This window comes from Petromyzon marinus, chromosome 67 (assembly GCF_048934315.1).
Source record: "Petromyzon marinus isolate PM22_M1 ecotype Great Lakes invasive population chromosome 67, UKy_Petmar_22M1.pri1.0, whole genome shotgun sequence".
Taxonomy (NCBI): Eukaryota; Metazoa; Chordata; class Hyperoartia; order Petromyzontiformes; family Petromyzontidae; genus Petromyzon; species Petromyzon marinus.
Window position 1 is genome coordinate 5,291,523 of NC_133733.1, and position 20,205 is coordinate 5,311,727.

General features: G+C 52.8%; 2 protein-coding genes across 2 annotated transcripts in view; both read left to right on the plus strand.

The window, feature by feature from the left end:
- The window catches only part of LOC116938343 (phosphatidylinositol 3,4,5-trisphosphate 5-phosphatase 2A-like), a 117,585-nt gene extending 108,912 nt beyond the window's left edge, over positions 1-8,673 (plus strand). The window contains exons 28-29 of the mRNA XM_076054730.1: positions 3,632-3,708; positions 8,577-8,673. Of these exons, the coding sequence (XP_075910845.1) occupies positions 3,632-3,708; positions 8,577-8,673 (174 nt within the window). The remainder of the gene's footprint in view (positions 1-3,631; positions 3,709-8,576) is intronic.
- Positions 55-11,024, plus strand: LOC116956811 (uncharacterized). Its single transcript, XM_076054718.1, has 3 exons — positions 55-143; positions 3,539-3,708; positions 8,577-11,024. The coding sequence occupies exon 3, from the start codon at positions 9,788-9,790 to the stop codon at positions 10,787-10,789; it is 1,002 nt and encodes a 333-aa protein (XP_075910833.1). The 5' UTR covers positions 55-143; positions 3,539-3,708; positions 8,577-9,787; the 3' UTR covers positions 10,790-11,024.
- Positions 11,025-20,205: the final 9,181 nt, after the last annotated feature.

Consider the following 20,205-nt stretch of genomic DNA (forward strand, 5'->3'; position numbering starts at 1 on the left):
GAGGAGGTGGTGGTGGAGGAGGAGGAGGTGGTGGTGGAGGTGGTGGTGGAGGAGGTTTAGGAAAACTTCCGCAGCCGCCGCTGCCGATGAAGTCGAGGAAGCGGGAGTGCGGCGCGGTGCCGGCGGCGCCAGGCGGAGCCAACGTGAGTGTCGTCGTCATCGTCACCACCGTCACCGTCGTCACCGTCGTCACCATCGTCACCATCGTCACCATCGTCACCATCGTCACCATCGTCACCGCCATCACCATCGTCACCGTCGTCACCGTCGTCACCATCGTCACCATCGTCACTATCGTCACCATCGTCACGGTCGTCACCACCGTCACGGTCGTCACCATCGTCACCATCGTCACCATCGTCACCATCGTCACGGTCGTCACCACCGTCACCGTCGTCACCATCGTCACCGTCATTATCGTCACCACCATCACCATCATTATTATCGTCACCACCATCACCATCGTCACCGCCATCACCATCGTCACCATCGTCACGGTCGTCACCACCGTCACCGTCGTCACCATCGTCACCATCGTCACGGTCGTCACCACCGTCACCGTCGTCACCATCGTCACCGTCATTATCGTCACCACCATCACCATCATTATTATCGTCACCACATTAACCATCGTCACCATCATTATCGTCACCACCTTCACCATCATTATCGTCACCATCATCACCATCATTATTATCGTCACCACCATCACCATCGTCACCATCATTATCGTCACCACCATCATCACCATCGTCACCGTCATTATCGTCACCACCATCACCATCATTATTATCGTCACCACCATCACCATCGTCACCATCATTATCGTCACCACCATCATCACCATCGTCACCGTCATTATCGTCACCACCATCACCATCATTATTATCGTCACCACCATAACCATCGTCACCATCATTATCGTCACCACCTTCACCATCATTATCGTCACCACCATCACCATCATTTCTAGATTTGAAGCTTTCGTGACTGCAAGGATCCATACTCTTTGGTTCTATTCGATAAAAGTCCCGTAGGTAAAAAATAAAACAACAAAAATTCACGACGTTTCGGCCACAACACAAGCGGCCTTCATCAGGTGGAAAGATGTTCTAAATCGAACCAAACATTAAACTTATTTTCAATAGTACAGTATATTTTTCAAGTAGAGGTACCCCAAACTTTCGCAGATTCTTAAAATCCCCTTTTCACACCACCGGCATGTGGACTCTACCTTGTCCCCTCGCCAGCCTGCACAGGTCGACCTCCTCCCCACCTTTCATCATGCTAAGTCCGCCTATTAAAATGCTAAGGTTCATGCTAATTCCTTTGTCAAGGCACCTTAATTACTCTCACACAGCTTAAAGGTCTCGGTCTGAGCTTGGCTGTGTTTCACTCCAGCGCTGTCCTCGAGACAGTCCGGTCCCTTCGCCTGATGAAGGCCGCTTGTGTTGTGGCCGAAACGTCGTGATTTTTGTTGTTTTATTTTTACCTACGTGACTTTACCCAATAGAACCAAAGAGTATACATCACCATCATCACCATCATTATCGTCACCATCATCACCATTGTCACCATCGTTATCATCACCGCCATCACCATCATCATTATCGTCACCACCATCACCATCATTATCGTCACCACCATCACCATCATTATCGTCACCACCATCACCATCATTATCGTCACCACCATCACCATCATTATCGTCACCATCATTATCGTCACCACCATCACCATCATCACCATCATTATCGTCACCACCATCACCATCATTATTGTCACCACCATCACCATCATTATTGTCACCACCATCATTATTGTCACCACCATCACCATCGTCACCATCATTATCGTCACCACCATCACCATCATTATCGTCACCACCGTCACCATCATTATCGTCACCACCATCACCATCATTATCGTCACCACCATCACCATCATTATCGTCACCACCATCACCATCATTATTGTCACCACCATCACCATCGTCACCATCATTATCGTCACCATCATCACCATCATTATCGTCGCCATAACCGCCATCACCCCCATCATCATCATCACTATCGTCACCATCATTATCGTCACCACCATCACCATCATCACCATCGTCACCGTCGTTATCGTCACCACCATCACCATCATCACCATCGTCACCATCATCACCATCATCATCACCATCATTATCGTCACCGCCATCACCATCGTCACCGTCATCACCATCATCACCATTGTCACCGTCATTATCGTCACCACCATCACCATCGTCACCATCATTATCGTCGTCATCACTGCCATCACCATCATCACCATCATCGCCATCATTATCATCGTCGTCACCGCCATCACCGCCATCACCATCATCACCATCGTCGTTGTGGTCATCGCCATCACCACCATCACCATCACCACCATCACCATCTTTACCATCATTATTATCACCATCACCGCCATCGCCATCACCATCATCACCATCATCACCATCACCGTCGTCATCAACGCCACCAACATCCGTTGACTTGTTCTGAACCGGTCCGAGCCTTCCCCTAGGTCGACTCAGCCTTAAAATGTTTACCTCGTCCAGTGCCTGCGTGAACATCAGCAGTGGGGAGACAAAGGCGGCCGGGCAGGCATGGTGCTTGCCACACAGGGCCTCCATCATAGATTCCGCTGCTCCCTAACAGCACTTGCCCCTGCAGTCTGTTAGAGGCTACACGGGGGACCTTTGTCTGTGTCTACCTTCACAGGTGCTGCTACTCGCTACTAACAGCACTTGCCCCTACAGCCTGTTAGAGGCTACACGGGGGACCTTTGTCTGTCTACCTTCACAGGTGCTGCTGCTACTCGCTACCCGCAGCACTTGCCCCTACAGTCTGTTAGAGGCTACACGGGGGACCTTTGTCTGTGTCTACCTTCACAGGTGCTGCTGCTACTCGCTACTCAGAGCACTTGCCCCTGCAGCCTGTTAGAGGCTACACGGGGGACCTTTGTCTGTGTCTACCTTCACAGGTGCTGCTGCTACTCACAGCACTTGCCCCTGCAATCTGTTAGAGGCTACACGGGGGACCTTTGTCTGTGTCTACCTTCACAGGTGCTGCTGCTACTCACAGCACTTGCCCCTACAGTCTGTTAGAGGCTACACGGGGGACCTTTGTCTGTGTCTACCTTCACAGGTGCTGTTGCTACTCACAGCACTTGCCCCTGCAGCCTGTTAGAGGCTACACGGGGGACCTTTGTCTGTGTCTACCTTCACAGGTGCTGCTGCTACTCACAGCACTTGCCCCTACAGCCTGTTAGAGGCTACACGGGGGACCTTTGTCTGTGTCTACCTTCACAGGTGCTGCTGCTACTCGCTACTCACAGCACTTGCCCCTGCAGCCTGTTAGAGGCTACACGGGGGACCTTTGTCTGTGTCTATATAGGAGCTCCTGCTCGCTCACAGCACGTGCCCCTACACGGGGTGGGGGTGGTGGGGCGGATGGTGCCTGTGACGTCACATCCTGTTTGCGTTCCTCGCCGTGACGCGTCACAGGAGTCGGAGGGGAGGTTGGTGGCGCGTGGGGGTGGAGGAGGGGCGGGGGCGATCCCCCCGCCCCCACCCCCGCCCCCTCGTGGTGTTGAGGAGTGGCTGGCCCTGCTGGGCCTCGAGGTGTACGCAGAGAGGCTCGTCGGGCATGGCTGGGATCACGTGGACTTCTTGGGGTGAGCTGCAGCTGCTGGTGGTGATGGTGGTGGTGGTGATGGTGGTGGTGATGGTGGTGGTGGTGATGGTGGTGGTGATGGTGGTGGTGGTGATGGTGGTGGTGACCGGTGCAGTGTTGAGTCTATGGGCAGTGCTGAGTCTATGGGCAGTGTTGAGTCTATGGGCAGTGTTGAGTCTATGGTGCAGTGTTGAGTCTATGGTGCAGTGTTGAGTCTATGGTGCAGTGTTGAGTCTATGGGGGAGTGTTGAGTCTATGGTGCAGTGTTGAGTCTATTGTGCAGTGCTGAGTCTATGGTGCAGTGCTGAGTCTATGGGGCAGTGTTGAGTCTATGGGGGAGTGTTGAGTCTATGGGGGAGTGTTGAGTCTATGGTGCAGTGTTGAGTCTATGGTGCAGTGTTGAGTCTATGGTGCAGTGTTGAGTCTATGGTGCAGTGTTGAGTCTATGGTGCAGTGTTGAGTCTATGGTGCAGTGCTGAGTCTATGGTGCAGTGTTGAGTCTATGGGGCAGTGTTGAGTCTGTGGTGCAGTGTTGAGTCTATGGTGCAGTGTTGAGTCTATGGCGCAGTGTTGAGTCTATGGTGCAGTTTTGAGTCTATGGGGGAGTGTTGAGTCTATGGTGCAGTGTTGAGTCTAAGGTGCAGTGTTGAGACTATGGTGCAGTGTTGAGTCAATGGTGCAGTGTTGAGTCTATGGTGCAGTGTTGAGTCTATGGGGGAGTGTTGAGTCTATGGTGCAGTGTTGAGTCTATGGTGCAGTGTTGAGTCTATGGGGGAGTGTTGAGTCTATGGTGCAGTGTTGAGTCTATGGTGCAGTGTTGAGTCTATGGTGCAGTGTTGAGTCTATGGTGCAGTGTTGAGTCTATGGGGGAGTGTTGAATCTATGGTGCAGTGTTGAGTCTATGGTGTAGTGTTGAGTCTATGGGCAGTGTTGAGTCTATGGTGTAGTGTTGAGTCTATGGGCAGTGTTGAGTCTATGGTGTAGTGTTGAGTCTATGGGCAGTGTTGAGTCTATGGTGTAGTGTTGAGTCTATGGTGTAGTGTTGAGTCTATGGTGCAGTGTTGAGTCTATGGTGCAGTATTGAGTCTATGGTGCAGTGTTGAGTCTATGGGCAGTGTTGAGTCTATGGTGCAGTGTTGAGTCTATGGGGGAGTGTTGAGTCTATGGGGGAGTGTTGAGTCTATGGTGCAGTGTTGAGTCTATGGTGCAGTGTTGAGTCTATGGTGCAGTATTGAGTCTATGGTGCAGTGTTGAGTCTATGGGCAGTGTTGAGTCTATGGTGCAGTGTTGAGTCTATGGTGCAGTGTTGAGTCTATGGGGCAGTGTTGAGTCTATGGTGCAGTGTTGAGTCTATGGTGCAGTGTTGAGTCTATGGGGCAGTGTTGAGTCTATGGTGCAGTGTGGAGTCTATGGGGAAGTGTTGAGTCTATGGGGCAGTGTTGAGTCTTTGGTGCAGTGTTGAGTCTATGGTGCAGTGTTGAGTCTATGGGTAGTGTTGAGTCTATGTGCAGTGTTGAGTCTATGGGTAGTGTTGAGTCTATGGTGCAGTGTTGAGTCTATCGTGCAGTGTTGAATCTATGGTGGAGTGTTGAGTCTATGGTGCAGTGTTGAGTCTATCGTGCAGTGTTGAGACTATGGTGCAGTGTTGAGACTATGGTGCAGTATTGAGTCTATGGTGCAGTGTTGAGTCTTTGGTGCAGTGTTGAGTCTATGGTGCAGTGTTGAGTCTATGGTGCAGTGTTGAGTCTAAGGTGCAGTGTTGAGTCTATGGTGCAGTGTTGAGTCTATGGGCAGTGTTGAGTCTATGGTGCGGTGTTGAGTCTACGGCGCAGTGTTGAGTCTATGGTGGAGTGTTGAGTCTATGGTGCAGTGTTGAGTCTATGGGGGAGTGTTGAGTCTAGGGTGCAGTGTTGAGTCTATGGTGCAGTGTTGAGTCTATGGGGCAGTGTTGAGTCTATGGTGCAGTGTTGAGTCTATGGTGCAGTGTTGAGTCTATGGGGCAGTGTTGAGTCTATGGTGCAGTGTTGAGTCTATGGGCAGTGTTGAGTCTATGGTGCAGTGTTGAGTCTATGGGCAGTGTTGAGTCTATGGTGCAGTGTTGAGTCTATGGTGCAGTGTTGAGTCTATGGGGCAGTGTTGAGTCTATGGTGCAGTGTTGAGTCTATGGGCAGTGTTGAGTCTATGGTGCAGTGTTGAGTCTATGGGCAGTGTTGAGTCTATGGTGCGGTGTTGAGTCTATGGTGCGGTGTTGAGTCTACGGCGCAGTGTTGAGTCTATGGTGGAGTGTTGAGTCTATGGTGCAGTGTTGAGTCTATGGGGGAGTGTTGAGTCTATGGGGGAGTGTTGAGTCTATGGTGCAGTGTTGAGTCTATGGTGCAGTGTTGAGTCTATGGTGCAGTGTTGAGTCTATGGTGCAGTGTTGAGTCTATGGTGCAGTGTTGAGTCTATGGGGCAGTGTTGAGTCTGTGGTGCAGTGTTGAGTCTATGGTGCAGTGTTGAGTCTATGGCGCAGTGTTGAGTCTATGGTGCAGTTTTGAGTCTATGGGGCAGTGTTGAGTCTATGGGGGAGTGTTGAGTCTATGGTGCAGTGTTGAGTCTATGGGGGAGTGTTGAGTCTATGGTGCAGTGTTGAGTCTGTGGTGCAGTGTTGAGTCTGTGGTGCAGTGTTAAGTATATGGTGCAGTGTTGAGACTATGGTGCAGTGTTGAGTCTATGGTGCACTGTTGAGTCTATGGTGCAGTGTTGAGTCTATGGTGCACTGTCGAGTCAATGGTGCAGTGTTGAGTCTATGGTGCAGTGTTGAGTCTATGGTGCAGTGTTGAGACTATGGTGCAGTGTTGAGTCTATTGTGCAGTGTTGAGTCTATGGTGCAGTGTTGAGTCTATGGTGCAGTGTTGAGTCTATGGTGCAGTGTTGAGTCTATGGTGCAGTGTTGAGTCTATGGTGCAGTGTTGAGTCTATGGGGGAGTATGAGTCTATGGGGGAGTGTTGAATCTATGGGACGGTGTTGAGTCTACGGCGCAGTGTTGAGTCTATGGGGAGTGTTGAGTCTATAGTGCAGTGTTGAGTATATGGTGCGGTGTTGAGTTTATGGTGCAGTGTTGAGTCTATGGGGGAGTGTTGAGTCTATGGTGCAGTGTTGAGTCTATGGTGCAGTTTTGAGCCTATGGGGGAGTGTTGAGTTTATGGGCAGTGTTGAGTTTACGGTGCAGTGTTGGGTCTATGGTGGAGTGTTGAGTCTATGGTACAGTGTTGAGTCTATGGTGCAGTGTTGAGTCTATGGTGCAGTGTTGAGTCTATGGGCAGTGTTGAGTCTATGGTGCAGTGTTGAGTCTATGGTGCAGTGTTGAGTCTATGGGGCAGTGTTGAGTCTATGGTGCAGTGTTGAGTCTATGGGCAGTGTTGAGTCTATGGTGCAGTGTTGAGTCTATGGGCAGTGTTGAGTCTATGGTGCGGTGTTGAGTCTATGGTGCGGTGTTGAGTCTACGGCGCAGTGTTGAGTCTATGGTGGAGTGTTGAGTCTATGGTGCAGTGTTGAGTCTATGGGGGAGTGTTGAGTCTATGGGGGAGTGTTGAGTCTATGGTGCAGTGTTGAGTCTATGGTGCAGTGTTGAGTCTATGGTGCAGTGTTGAGTCTATGGTGCAGTGTTGAGTCTATGGTGCAGTGTTGAGTCTATGGGGCAGTGTTGAGTCTGTGGTGCAGTGTTGAGTCTATGGTGCAGTGTTGAGTCTATGGCGCAGTGTTGAGTCTATGGTGCAGTTTTGAGTCTATGGGGCAGTGTTGAGTCTATGGGGGAGTGTTGAGTCTATGGTGCAGTGTTGAGTCTATGGGGGAGTGTTGAGTCTATGGTGCAGTGTTGAGTCTGTGGTGCAGTGTTGAGTCTGTGGTGCAGTGTTAAGTATATGGTGCAGTGTTGAGACTATGGTGCAGTGTTGAGTCTATGGTGCACTGTTGAGTCTATGGTGCAGTGTTGAGTCTATGGTGCACTGTCGAGTCAATGGTGCAGTGTTGAGTCTATGGTGCAGTGTTGAGTCTATGGTGCAGTGTTGAGACTATGGTGCAGTGTTGAGTCTATTGTGCAGTGTTGAGTCTATGGTGCAGTGTTGAGTCTATGGTGCAGTGTTGAGTCTATGGTGCAGTGTTGAGTCTATGGTGCAGTGTTGAGTCTATGGTGCAGTGTTGAGTCTATGGGGGAGTATGAGTCTATGGGGGAGTGTTGAATCTATGGGACGGTGTTGAGTCTACGGCGCAGTGTTGAGTCTATGGGGAGTGTTGAGTCTATAGTGCAGTGTTGAGTATATGGTGCGGTGTTGAGTTTATGGTGCAGTGTTGAGTCTATGGGGGAGTGTTGAGTCTATGGTGCAGTGTTGAGTCTATGGTGCAGTTTTGAGCCTATGGGGGAGTGTTGAGTTTATGGGCAGTGTTGAGTTTACGGTGCAGTGTTGGGTCTATGGTGGAGTGTTGAGTCTATGGTACAGTGTTGAGTCTATGGTGCAGTGTTGAGTCTATGGTGCAGTGTTGAGTCTGTGGACAGTGTTGAGTCTATGGGCAGTGTTGAGTATATGGTGCAGTGTTGAGTCTATGGGCAGTGTTGAGTCTATGGGCAGTGTTGAGTCTATGGGCAGTGTTGAGCCTATGTTCCGGTGTTGAGTCTACGGCGCAGTGTTGAGTCTATAGTGCGGTGTTGAGTCTATGGTGCGGTGTTGAGTCTATGGTGCGGTGTTGAGTCTATGGTGCGGTGTTGAGTATATGATGCAGGGAGGGAGGGCTCACCACGTGTCACCGTTGTTCCATGCAATGTGTCGTGCGTGTGCCAGGTTGTGAAACGTAACCGTGTTCCATGTGTGTGCCGTACGTGTGCCGCGCAGGGAGATCTCAGACGCGGAGCTCCAGGAGGCCGGTGTGGTGAACGCGTTTCACCGCCAAAAAATCCTCACCCAGCTCCGTGACAAACCCCTCCACTAGAGGGACCGGGCTCACGACGACCATGTCAGAGACACTGAGAGGCTGGGTTCGAGCCCTGGGTCTGGGTGTCTCTCTCTCAGTGGGTTCACGATGGCCGTGTCGGAGACACTGAGAGGCTGGGTTCGAGCCCTGGGTCTGGGTGTCTCTCTCTCAGTGGGTTCACGATGGCCGTGTCAGAGACACCGAGAGGCTGGGTTCGAGCCCTGGGTCTGGGTGTCTCTCTCTCAGTGGGTTCACGATGGCCGTGTCGGAGACACCGAGAGGCTGGGTTCGAGCCCTGGGTCTGGGTGTCTCTCTCTCAGTGGGTTCACGATGGCCGTGTCAGAGACGCCGAGAGGCTGGGTTCGAGCCCTGGGTCTGGGTCTCTCTCTCTCAGTGGGTTCACGATGGCCGTGTCGGAGACACTGAGAGGCTGGGTTCGAGCCCTGGGTCTGGGTCTCTCTCTCTCAGTGGGTTCACGATGGCCGTGTCGGAGACACTGAGAGGCTGGGTTCGAGCCCTGGGTCTGGGTGTCTCTCTCTCAGTGGGTTCACGATGGCCGTGTCAGAGACACCGAGAGGCTGGGTTCGAGACCTGGGTCTGGGTGTCTCTCTCTCAGTGGGTTCACGATGGCCGTGTCGGAGACACCGAGAGGCTGGGTTCGATCCCTGGGTCTGGGTGTCTCTCTGTCAGTGGGTTCACGATGGCCGTGTCAGAGACGCTGAGACGCTGGGTTGGAGCCCTGGTTCTGGGTGTCTCTCTCTCAGTGGGTTCACGATGGCCGTGTCGGAGACACTGAGAGACTGGGTTCCTGCTCTGGGTCTGGGTGTCTCTCTCTTTGCATTCACAATGGCCAGATCGGAGACCCTGACCTATCACTGCTGAGGTCCTGTGTTCGAGCCCTAGCTCTGGTTGTCTTTTTAATGGCTGTCTGTCATCCGTGATGAGCATTGACATAAGTCCTTCCACATTTCCAGGCCAGGTCCTTATTTACACATTGCCATACATTTGAGGACAGATACGAGCGAGATGATGAAGTATTACTTAATCAATGTTTCTTAGCCGAGAATGAATTGTTACTCAAGTTGTTGATCAACGGATACAAACTCCCATCAGTCTCTCTCAAGCAGTCCCCATGAACGGGCGGCTCACTGTTTCACACTGTCCCATCCCAACTGTCTCACACTGTCCCATCCCAACTGTCTCACACTGTCCCATCCAAACTGTCTCACACTGTCCCATCCCAACTGTCTCACACTGTCCCATCCCAACTGTCTCACACTGTCCCATCCCAACTGTCTCACACTGTCCCATTCCAACTGTCTCACACTGTCCCATCCCAACTGTCTCACACTGTCCCATCCAAACTGTCTCACACTGTCCCATCCCACCTATCTCATACTGTCCTGTTCAACTGTCTCACACTGTCCCATCCCAACTGTCTCACACTGTCCCATCCCAACTGTCTCACACTGTCCCGTCCCACCTGTCTCATACTGTCCCATCCAAACTGTCTCATACTGTCCCATCCCAACTGTCTCACACTGTCCCATCCCAACTGTCTCACACTGTCCCATCCAAACTGTCTCACACTGTCCCATCCCAATTGTCTCACACTGTCCCATCCAAACTGTCTCACACTGTCCTGTTCAACTGTCTCATACTGTCCCATCCCAACCGTCTCACACTGTCCCGTCCCAACTGTCTCACACTGTCCCCTCCCAACTGTCTCATACTGTCCTGTTCAACTGTCTCATACTGTCCCATCCCAACTGTCTCACACTGTCCCGTCCCAATTGTCTCATACTGTCCTGTTCAACTGTCTCATACTGTCCCATCCCAACCGTCTCACACTGTCCCGTCCCAACTGTCTCACACTGTCCCCTCCCAACTGTCTCACACTGTCCTGTTCAACTGTCTCATACTGTCCCATCCCAACTGTCTCACACTGTCCCGTCCCAACTGTCTCACACTGTCCCATCCCAACTGTCTCACACTGTCCCATCCCAACTGTCTCACACTGTCCCGTCCCAACTGTCTCACACTGTCCCATCCCAACTGTCTCACACTGTCCCATCCCAACTGTCTCACACTGTCCCATCCCAACTGTCTCACACTGTCCGCTAAGGTCCCCTAGGCTAGACCTACACAGCAGTCAATCATCACCACCCCTACTACTGACAGACTGATGCACAGAGACAGCTGCCACTGGGGGTGCCCCTAGGCTAGACCACACAGCAGTCAACCATCACCACCCCTACTACTGACAGACTGATGCACAGAGACAGCTGCCACTGGGGGTGCCCCTAGGCGTTGTCCCTTCGCGTCGTGTGTCGAGTCGAATTTGGTTGTGCGGTTTTTGTAAGGGGGTGGGGGGGTGGGGTCACGGGGGGAGGGGGGGTCACGGGGGGGTCACGGGGGGGGAGGGGAGGGGGGAGTGGTTTGCATCATCTCGGTAAAGTCACGGTCACCCGCGTTGCGATTGAAACGTCGCGAGATCTCGGCCGCTGTCTCTACCCGCGCGGCGACTTCACCGAAATCTCCAAAGGGTTGTGTGGGGTTCCTGCAAGCCGCGAAAGCTTCAAAATCAAGATCGCACCGTCTCATTCGTTGTTCCTGCGGGCAACGAGAAGCCGCTGCACTTACACGGCGCGACTCCTCCTCCTCCTCACCACCATCACCACCCTACCCCTCCCCCAATTCGTCGGCGTCCTTCGCCCTCCGTCACGTGCCCGCCCGGAAGGGTCACGTGCCCGCCGGAAGCGCCACGTGCCCGCCGGAAGCGCCACGTGCCCGCCCGGAAGCGCCACGTGCCCGCCGGAAGCGCCACGTGCCCGCCGGAAGCGTCACGTGCCCGCCGGGGGGGGGGGGTTGGTTGTTTTTTTGTTGAGTTCGTCATCAACGACGTAATATGCAAATTAAGTGTTTGTGTGTTGGGGGTGGGTGTTATTTTTTTAATGAAATAAATTAGCAAACTTATTCAATGAGGCGTTGGCTTTTTATTAAATAATTATTTCCACCCCCCGCCAAAGTGATGATGGCTACTAACGGTGGACAGTATCCATAGACATGACGCATAGAGACCCATAGACTCACACAGAGACCCGTGGACTCTCAAAGAGACCCATGTACTCACATAGATACATATACACTCGCATAGAGAATCGTAGACTCGCACAGAGACCCATCGACTCACACAGAGACCCGTAGACTCACATAGAAACCCATAGACTCACACAGAGACCCGTAGACCCACACAGAGACCCGTAGACTCACATATAGACCCATAGACTCACACAGAGACCCATAGCTTCACACAGAGACCCATAGACTCACATAGAGACCCATAGGCTCACACAGAGACCCATAGACTCACACAGAGACCCATAGACTCACATAGAGACCTATAGACTCACACAACAGCCTATAGACTCACACAGAGACCCATCGACTCACATAGAAACCATAGACTCACACAGAGACCCATAGGCTCACACAGAGACCCATAGACTCATACAGAGACCCGTAGACCCATACAGAGACCCGTAGACTCACATAGAGACCTATAGACTCACACAACAGCCCATAGACTCACACAGAGACCCATAGACTGACATAGAGACCCATAGACTTAGAAACACATAGACTCACATGGAGAGCCTTCGACTCACATAGTGACCGAAAGACTGACTCAAAGACCCATAGACTCACACAGAGACCCATGAACTCACACAGAGACCCGTAGACTCACATAGAGACCCATAGACTCAGAAACCCATGGACTTAAATGGAGACCCATTTACTTCCATAGAGCCCCATATACATAGAGACCCATCGACTCAGAAACCCACAGACTCTCATGAATAATCTTAGAATCACACAGACACAGAGACTCACATATCGAGCAGTGAGCATACATTGAGACCCATAGGCTCACACAGAGACCCATAGACTCACATAGAGACCCATAGACTCACATAGAGACCCCTAGACTCACATAGAGACCCATATACTCACATAGAGACCCCTAGACTCACACAGAGACCCATAGACTCACAAACATACCCATCGACTCACATACAGACCCAAAGACTCTCAAACAGACCCATAGACTCACATAGAGACCCATAGACTCGCACAGAGACCCATAGACTTACATAGAGACCCATAGACTCTCATACAGACCCATAGACTCACATAGAAACCCATAGACTCACATAGAGACCCCTAGACTCACATAGAGACCCATATACTCACATAGAGACCGCTAGACTCACACAGAGACCCATAGACTCACAAACATACCCATCGACTCACATACAGACCCAAAGACTCTCAAACAGACCCATAGACTCACATAGAGACCCATAGACTCGCACAGAGACCCATAGACTCACATAGAGACCCATATACTCACATAGAGACCCATAGACTCGTATAGAGACCCATAGACTCACATAGAGACCCATAGACTCTCATACAGACCCATAGACTCACATAGAGACCCATAGACTCACATAGAGAACCATAGACTCACATAGAAACCCATAGACTCACATAGAGAACCCTAGACTCACATAGAGACCCATAGACTCACATAGAAACCGCTAGACTCACATAGAGGCCCATAGACTCACACAGAGACCCATAGACTCACATAGAGACCCCTAGACTCACATAGAGACTCCTAGACTCACACAGAGACCCATATAATCACATAGAGACCCATAGACTCACATAGAGACCCATAGACTCTCATACTGAGAGCTGAGAGAGATGAGAGGGTGATGAGTGAGAGATGAGGGAGAGAGATGAGAGAGAGATGAGAGAGTTGAGAGTGAGAGAGATGAGAGAGAGATGAGAGAGATGAGGAAGAGATGAGAGAGATGAGAGAGAAATGAGAGAGATGAGAGAGAGATGAGAGAGATGAGAGAGAGATGAGAGTGATATGAGAGAGATGAGAGAGATGAGAGAGATGAGAGAGATGAGAGAGAGATGAGAGAGTTGAGAGAGATGAGAGAGAGATGAGAGAGATGAGGGAGAGATGAGAGAGATAAGAGAGATAAGAGAGAGATGAGAGAGAGATGAGAGAGTTGAGAGTGAGAGCGATGAGAGAGAGATGAGAGAGATGAGAGAGATGAGAGAGAGATGAGAGAGTTGAGAGTGAGAGAGATGAGAGAGAGATGAGAGAGATGAGGGAGAGATGAGAGAGATAAGAGAGATAAGAGAGAGATGAGAGAGATGAGAGAGAGATGAGAGAGATGAGAGAGTTGAGAGTGAGAGAGATGAGAGAGAGATGAGAGAGATGAGAGAGATGAGGGAGAGATGAGAGAGATGAGAGAGATATGAGAGAGAGATGAGAGAGACGAGAGAGAGATGAGAGAGAGGTGAGAGAGAGATGAGAGAGATGAGAGAGAGATGAGAGAGAGATGAGAGAGAGATGAGAGAGATGAGAGAGATAAGAGAGAGATGAGAGAGATGAGAGAGATTAGAGAGATTAGAGAGAGATGTGAGAGAGATGAGAGAGATGAGAGAGAGATGAGAGAGATGAGAGAGAGATGAGTGAGAGATGAGGGAGAGAGATGAGAGAGATGAGAGAGAGATGAGAGAGAGATGAGAGAGATAAGAGAGAGATGAGACAGATGAGAGAGAGTTGAGAGTGAGAGAGATGAGAGAGAGATGAGAGAGATGAGGGTGAGATGAGAGAGATAAGAGAGAGATGAGAGAGATGAGAGAGAGAGTTGAGAGTGAGAGAGATGAGAGATGAGGGAGAGATGAGAGAGAGATGAGAGAGAGATGAGAGAGATGAGAGAGATTAGAGAGATGAGAGAGAGATGAGAGAGATGAGAGAGAGATGAGAGAGAGATGAGAGAGATGAGCGAGAGATGAGAGAGAGATGAGAGAGATGAGAGAGATGAGAGAGATGAGAGAGAGATGAGAGAGAGATGAGAGAGAGATGAGGGAGAGATGAGAGAGATGAGAGAGAGATGAGAGAAATGAGAGAGAGATGAGAGAGATGAGAGAGATGAGAGAGAGATGAGAGAGATGAGAGATAGATGAGACAGAGAGATGAGAGAGATGAGAGAGATGATAGAGATGAGAGAGATGAGAGAGAGAGAGATGAGACAGAGAGATGAGAGAGATGAGTGAGAGATGAGAGAGAGATGAGTGAGAGATAAACGATCCGCCTACTCTACACCAAGGCGGAGTGCGTGATCAAGATCAACGGCGCCCTCACTGCCCCGGTCAAATTCGCGCGAGGAGTGAGACAGGGATGCCCTTTGTCGGGCCAACTTCATGCCCTGGCATTAGAGCCTTTCCTGAGTCTCATAAGGCGGAGACTCAGCGGCTTGGTGCTGAGGGAACCAAGCGTCAAGTTGGTCCTGACGGCATACGCCGACGACGTCCTCCTCCTCATCCTGCGCTCCCTGGATGATGTACGCCCTGCCGCACGGGTGCCAGGAGGTCTTTTCGAAAGCCTCCTCATCAAAAATGAACTTGGCAAAAGCGCAGCGGGGCCTGCTGGTTGGAGCGTGGGACGTGACCGAGTGTCCCGAGAAGGCAAAAGCCATCAAATTGGAGTCACAACATCGCTGCCGCACCACCTGGGAGGTGTTCCTCGGACCAGAGGAGGAACCACCGCAGAGGAACCGGGCCGAGCCGGAGGGAGAAGGCGAAGTAGTGGCTGGCCACCCGGGGTCGCCTGTGCAAGTTCCTCACCTTCAGGACAAAGACGTTGGTGGTGAACCAGCTGGTGACGTCCATGAGCCTCGTCAACGCACTTCAGAAGCGAGTCCTCGACTTCTTCCGCTCGGGCGGAGGACACCGGAGTCGCGGCTGGGGGTCCTGGCCCTGCCACTGGACGAGGGCGGTCACGGGCCGGTGTGTGTGCGGAGTCAGCTGGCCACCTTCCGACTGCAGGCAGCGCAAAAGTTCCCGCTGTACGCCGCCCCTCCACCGGGCCTGGAGCGTCACGGCCTCCTTCCTCCTGAAACAGCTGGGGGGGTCTGCAGTGATCCAAGCGACTATTCTACATGGACCTGCAGGGCCTCCCACTGGGGCAAGCTGCCACCCTTCTACAGGGAGCGTCCTGCAGACGTGGAGTTCCCTCGCGATTGGCCGAGGATCTGGTCTTCGAACCGATCCTCGGGAACCCCCCGCAGACAAAGCCGCCATCCGCCACCGCCGCCACCCCAGGTACGGAGAGGCGCCTCGCCAACGCGCGGCTCGCCAGGACGGGAGATCTGGTGGAGCCCGAAACACGGAGGCCGGTGGCTCGGACCGGCAGACGTGGCCGCAAAGACAGGGGGGCTGCAGTCGCTCCGGGTGGCTGCCCGGATCCTGGCCGAAGCCAAGGGGGGCTTCTCAGCGGCAGCGATGGGGAGAACGCCCCCCATCGGCATCGGGGATGACGAGGCCCCTCTCGGTCCCCCTCCACCGGAGCTCTCAGTCGTGCCACTGCATCGCCAATGTCGATAAACGAAGGCGGATCACAACCTGTGCTGGCTAGAAGACCTGCCGGAGGTGGCCTTCGCGAACGTAAAGAGGAAGGTGCTCTACTCCTACGTGGTCCGGTTCCACCAACAGGACACCCTGAGGAGGAGCCACAAGGACCACGCCTGGAGGAGAGCCCCTAGCCCTGCGTCTCTCCGGAGAGGCCTCGCTGGAGGCAACTCTACTCCAGCCCAACGTACAACCGCGTCGGCGACCTCGCCCGGAGCATCGCCCACGGCACCGTCACCGCCGACGCCTCCCCGGCGCGCTTCACCGACACATCCCCGGAGCGCCGGTTCCGCGGTAAAGCGGAGACAGTGGCGCGCCGATACGTGGAGCCCAAGAGCCTGGACTCGCTGTGTTCAAGGTCCTGAGAAACATCCTCCTAAGGTTCAGCCACCAACTTCTCCCCGACGGTCCTCATCTTTGGATACCCGAAGGGCGACGGACCCCAACATCTTCAGGGGCCGGTCAACGTGCTCGTCGGCCACGCCAAAGCCTCGCCATGTACCCAGGGCGAGGAAGGTGGCCCTGGAGGGGCAACGTCCAGCCAGAGGCCTGGGCATCTTCCGCGCTCTGGTCGGAGCCAGGCTGTGTGTGGGCCGGAGTTCCGCCGTGCGGCGCGGCTGACCCACGCCGTGCCGGCCTTCAAGGAGCTAGCGGGCGACTGGAGGAGGACCGTGTTCTCGGTGGCAGATGACGATAGAGAGCTCTGTGCGTGCAGATTGTGAGCTACCCATCGGAGGCCGTTTGACTGTGGGAAGGGGCTGCGTGCGGATGCAGCACTTGTCGTAGTTAATAAGAAAAAAGCGAGAGCGAGCGAGAGTGAGCGAGAGAGAGCGAGAGAGAGCGAGAGAGAGAGAGTGAGAGCGAGAGAGAGAGAGCGAGCGAGAGAGAGCGAGCGAGAGAGAGCGAGAGAGTGAGCGAGAGAGTGAGAGAGAGTGCGAGAGAGTGAGAGAGTGAGAGAGAGAGTGAGAGAGAGCGAGAGAGAGAGTGAGAGAGAGCGAGAGAGAGAGCGAGAGAGAGCGAGCGAGAGAGAGAGAGTGAGAGAGAGAGCGAGAGAGAGAGAGAGAGAGCGAGAGAGAGAGTGAGAGAGAGCGAGAGAGAGAGTGAGAGAGAGCGAGAGAGAGAGTGAGAGAGAGCGAGAGAGAGAGTGAGAGAGAGAGTGAGAGAGAGAGCGAGAGAGAGAGAGAGAGCGAGAGAGAGAGCGAGCGAGAGAGTGAGAGAGAGAGCGAGAGAGAGAATGAGAGGGAGAGAGAGCGATAGAGAGAGAGCGAGAGAGAGAGAGTGAGAGAGAGAGAGCGAGAGAGAGAGCGAGATGGAGTAGGCAGAGAGGAGGGTAGAGAGAGGGAGAGGGAAGGAGAGCAGAGTGAGAAATATTTTGTTAAATCTTTCATTTAAAAAGGGTGGGGCGGGGGGGGGTTTACATAAAGCAAAGCATGTAAAAATTAAAACTGAAATGATGAACGGAGCAAAGTGCCGACTACACCGAGCATCTTCCTGTTTCCTCTGATCGTAAACAAAAAGAGAGAGACGAGAGAGAGACGAGAGAGAGAGACGAGAGACGAGACGAGAGAGAGACGAGAGAGAGAGATGAGGGAGAGGCAAGGGAGAGGCACCACGGCCACTAATCCCACCTGAGAAGAAGATTTGGAGTCGAGATTTTATTTCGGGAGAAGTTTGGATGAGAGATGAGTGGCGAAATCGGATTGTGAGCGAGACCCCCCAGGGATTACTCCCCCCCACCACTAACCCCCCACCCATTAACCCCCAGCCCCCCCCCCCCCCCCCCCCCACTAACGCCCCCCCACTAACCCCCAGACCCCCACCCTCTAACCCCCACCCACCAAAGACAAAAGTCCCCCACCCGGAACGGATAGCCTCTAACAGGCTGTAGGGGCAAGTGCTGCTACACTCACCCTGTCACTCACCCTACACTCACCCTACACTCACCCTGTCACTCACCCTGTCACTCACCCTGTCACTCACCCTACACTCACCCTGTCACTCACCCTACACTCACCCTGTCACTCACCCTGTCACTCACCCTACACTCACACTGTCACTCACCCTACACTCACCCTACACTCACCCTGTCACTCACCCTACACTCACCCTGTCACTCACCCTACACTCACCCTGTCACTCACCCTGTCACTTACCCTCCACTCACCCTGTCACTCACCCTACTCTCACACTGTGACTCACCCTACACTCACCCTACACTCACCCTACACTCACCCTGTCACACACCCTACACTCACCCTACACTCACCCTGTCACTCACCCTACACTCACCCTGTCACTCACCCTGTCACTCACCCTACACTCACCCTGTCACTCACCCTGTCACTCACCCTGTCACTCACCCTACACTCACCCTGTCACTCACCCTGTCACTCAACCTACACTCACCCTGTCACTCACCCTACACTCACCCTACACTCACCCTGTCACTCACCCTGTCACTCACCCTACACTCACCCTACACTCACCCTGTCACTCACCCTGTCACTCACCCTACACTCACCCTGTCACTCACCCTGTCACTCACCCTACACTCACCCTCACCCTACACTCACCCTCCACTCACCCTGTCACTCACCCTACACTCACCCTGTCACTCACCCTACACTCACCTTGTCACTCACCCTACACTCACCCTACACTCACCCTGTCACTCACCCTACACTCACCCTACACTCACCCTACACTCACCCTGTCACTCACCCTGTCACTCACCCTGTCACTCACCCTGTCACTCACCCTACACTCACCCTGTCACTCACCCTACACTCACCCTGTCACTCACCCTGTCACTCACCCTGTCACTCACCCTACACTCACCCTCACCCTCCACTCACACTCCACTCACCCTAATTGTGGTGTGTGATGTGTGGTGTGTGTGTGGTGTGTGTGAAGTGTGGTGTGTAGTGTGTGGTGTGTGTGTGTGGTGTGTGTGTCTGGTGTGTGTGTGAGGTGTGTGTGGTGTGTGTGAAGTGTGGTGTGTGGTGTGTGGTTTGTGGTGTGTGTGTGTGTGTGGTGTGTGTGGTGTGTGTATGGTGTGTGTGTGTGTGGTGTGTGGCTTGTGGTGTGTGATGTGTGGTGTGTTTGTAGTGTGTGTGTGTGGTGTGTGTGTGGTGTGTGTGTGTGGTGTGTGTGTGTGGTGTGTGGTGTGTGTGGTGTGTGTGTGTGTGGTGTGTGTGGTGTGTGTGGTGTGTGTGTGTGGTGTGTGTGGTGTGTGTGTGTGTGGTGTGTGTGGTGTGTGTGTGGTGTGTGTGGTGTGTGTGTAGTGTGTGGTGTGTGTGGTGTGTGTGTGTGGTGTGTGTGGTGTGTGTGGTGTGTGTGGTGTGTGGTGTGTGTGTGTGGTGTGTGTGGGTGGTGTGTGTGGTGTGTGGTGTGTGTGGGTGGTGTGTGTGGTGTGTGGTGTGTGGTGTGTGTGGTGTGTGTGTGTGGTGTGTGGTGTGTGTGTGTGTGTGGTGTATAGTGTGTGTGTGTGGTGTGTGTGTGTGTGGTGTGTGGCTTGTGGTGTGTGATGTGTGGTGTGGTGTATGGTGTGTAGTGTGTGGTGTGTAGTGTGTGTGTGGTGTGTGTGTAGTGTGTGTGTGGTGTGTGTGGTGTGTGTGTGGTGTGTGTGGTGTGTGTGTGGTGTGTGTGTGTAGTGTGTGTGTGGTGTGGGTGTGTAGTGTGTGTGTGGTGTGTGTGGTGTGTGTATGTGGTGTGTGTGTGTAGTGTGTGTGGTGTGTGTGTGGTGTGTGGTGTGTGTGTGTGGTGTGTGTAGTGTGTGTGGTGTGTGTGGTGTGTGGTGTGTGTGTGTGGTGTGTGTGTGGTGTGTGTGTGTAGTGTGTGTGTGGTGTGTGTGTGTGTAGTGTGTGTGTGGTGTGTGTGTAGTGTGTGTGTGGTGTGTGTGTGTAGTGTGTGTGTGGTGTGTGTGTGTAGTGTGTGTGTGGTGTGTGGTGTGTGTGGTGTGTGTGTAGTGTGTGTGTGGTGTGTGTGTGTAGTGTGTGTGTGGTGTGTGTGTGTAGTGTGTGTGTGGTGTGTGGTGTGTGTGGTGTGTGT

Excerpts from the sequence above, each read along its gene's own strand:
- LOC116956811 (XM_076054718.1), top strand. The coding sequence starts at position 9,788 with ATGAACGGGCGGCTCACTGTTTCACACTGTCCCATCCCAACTGTCTCA.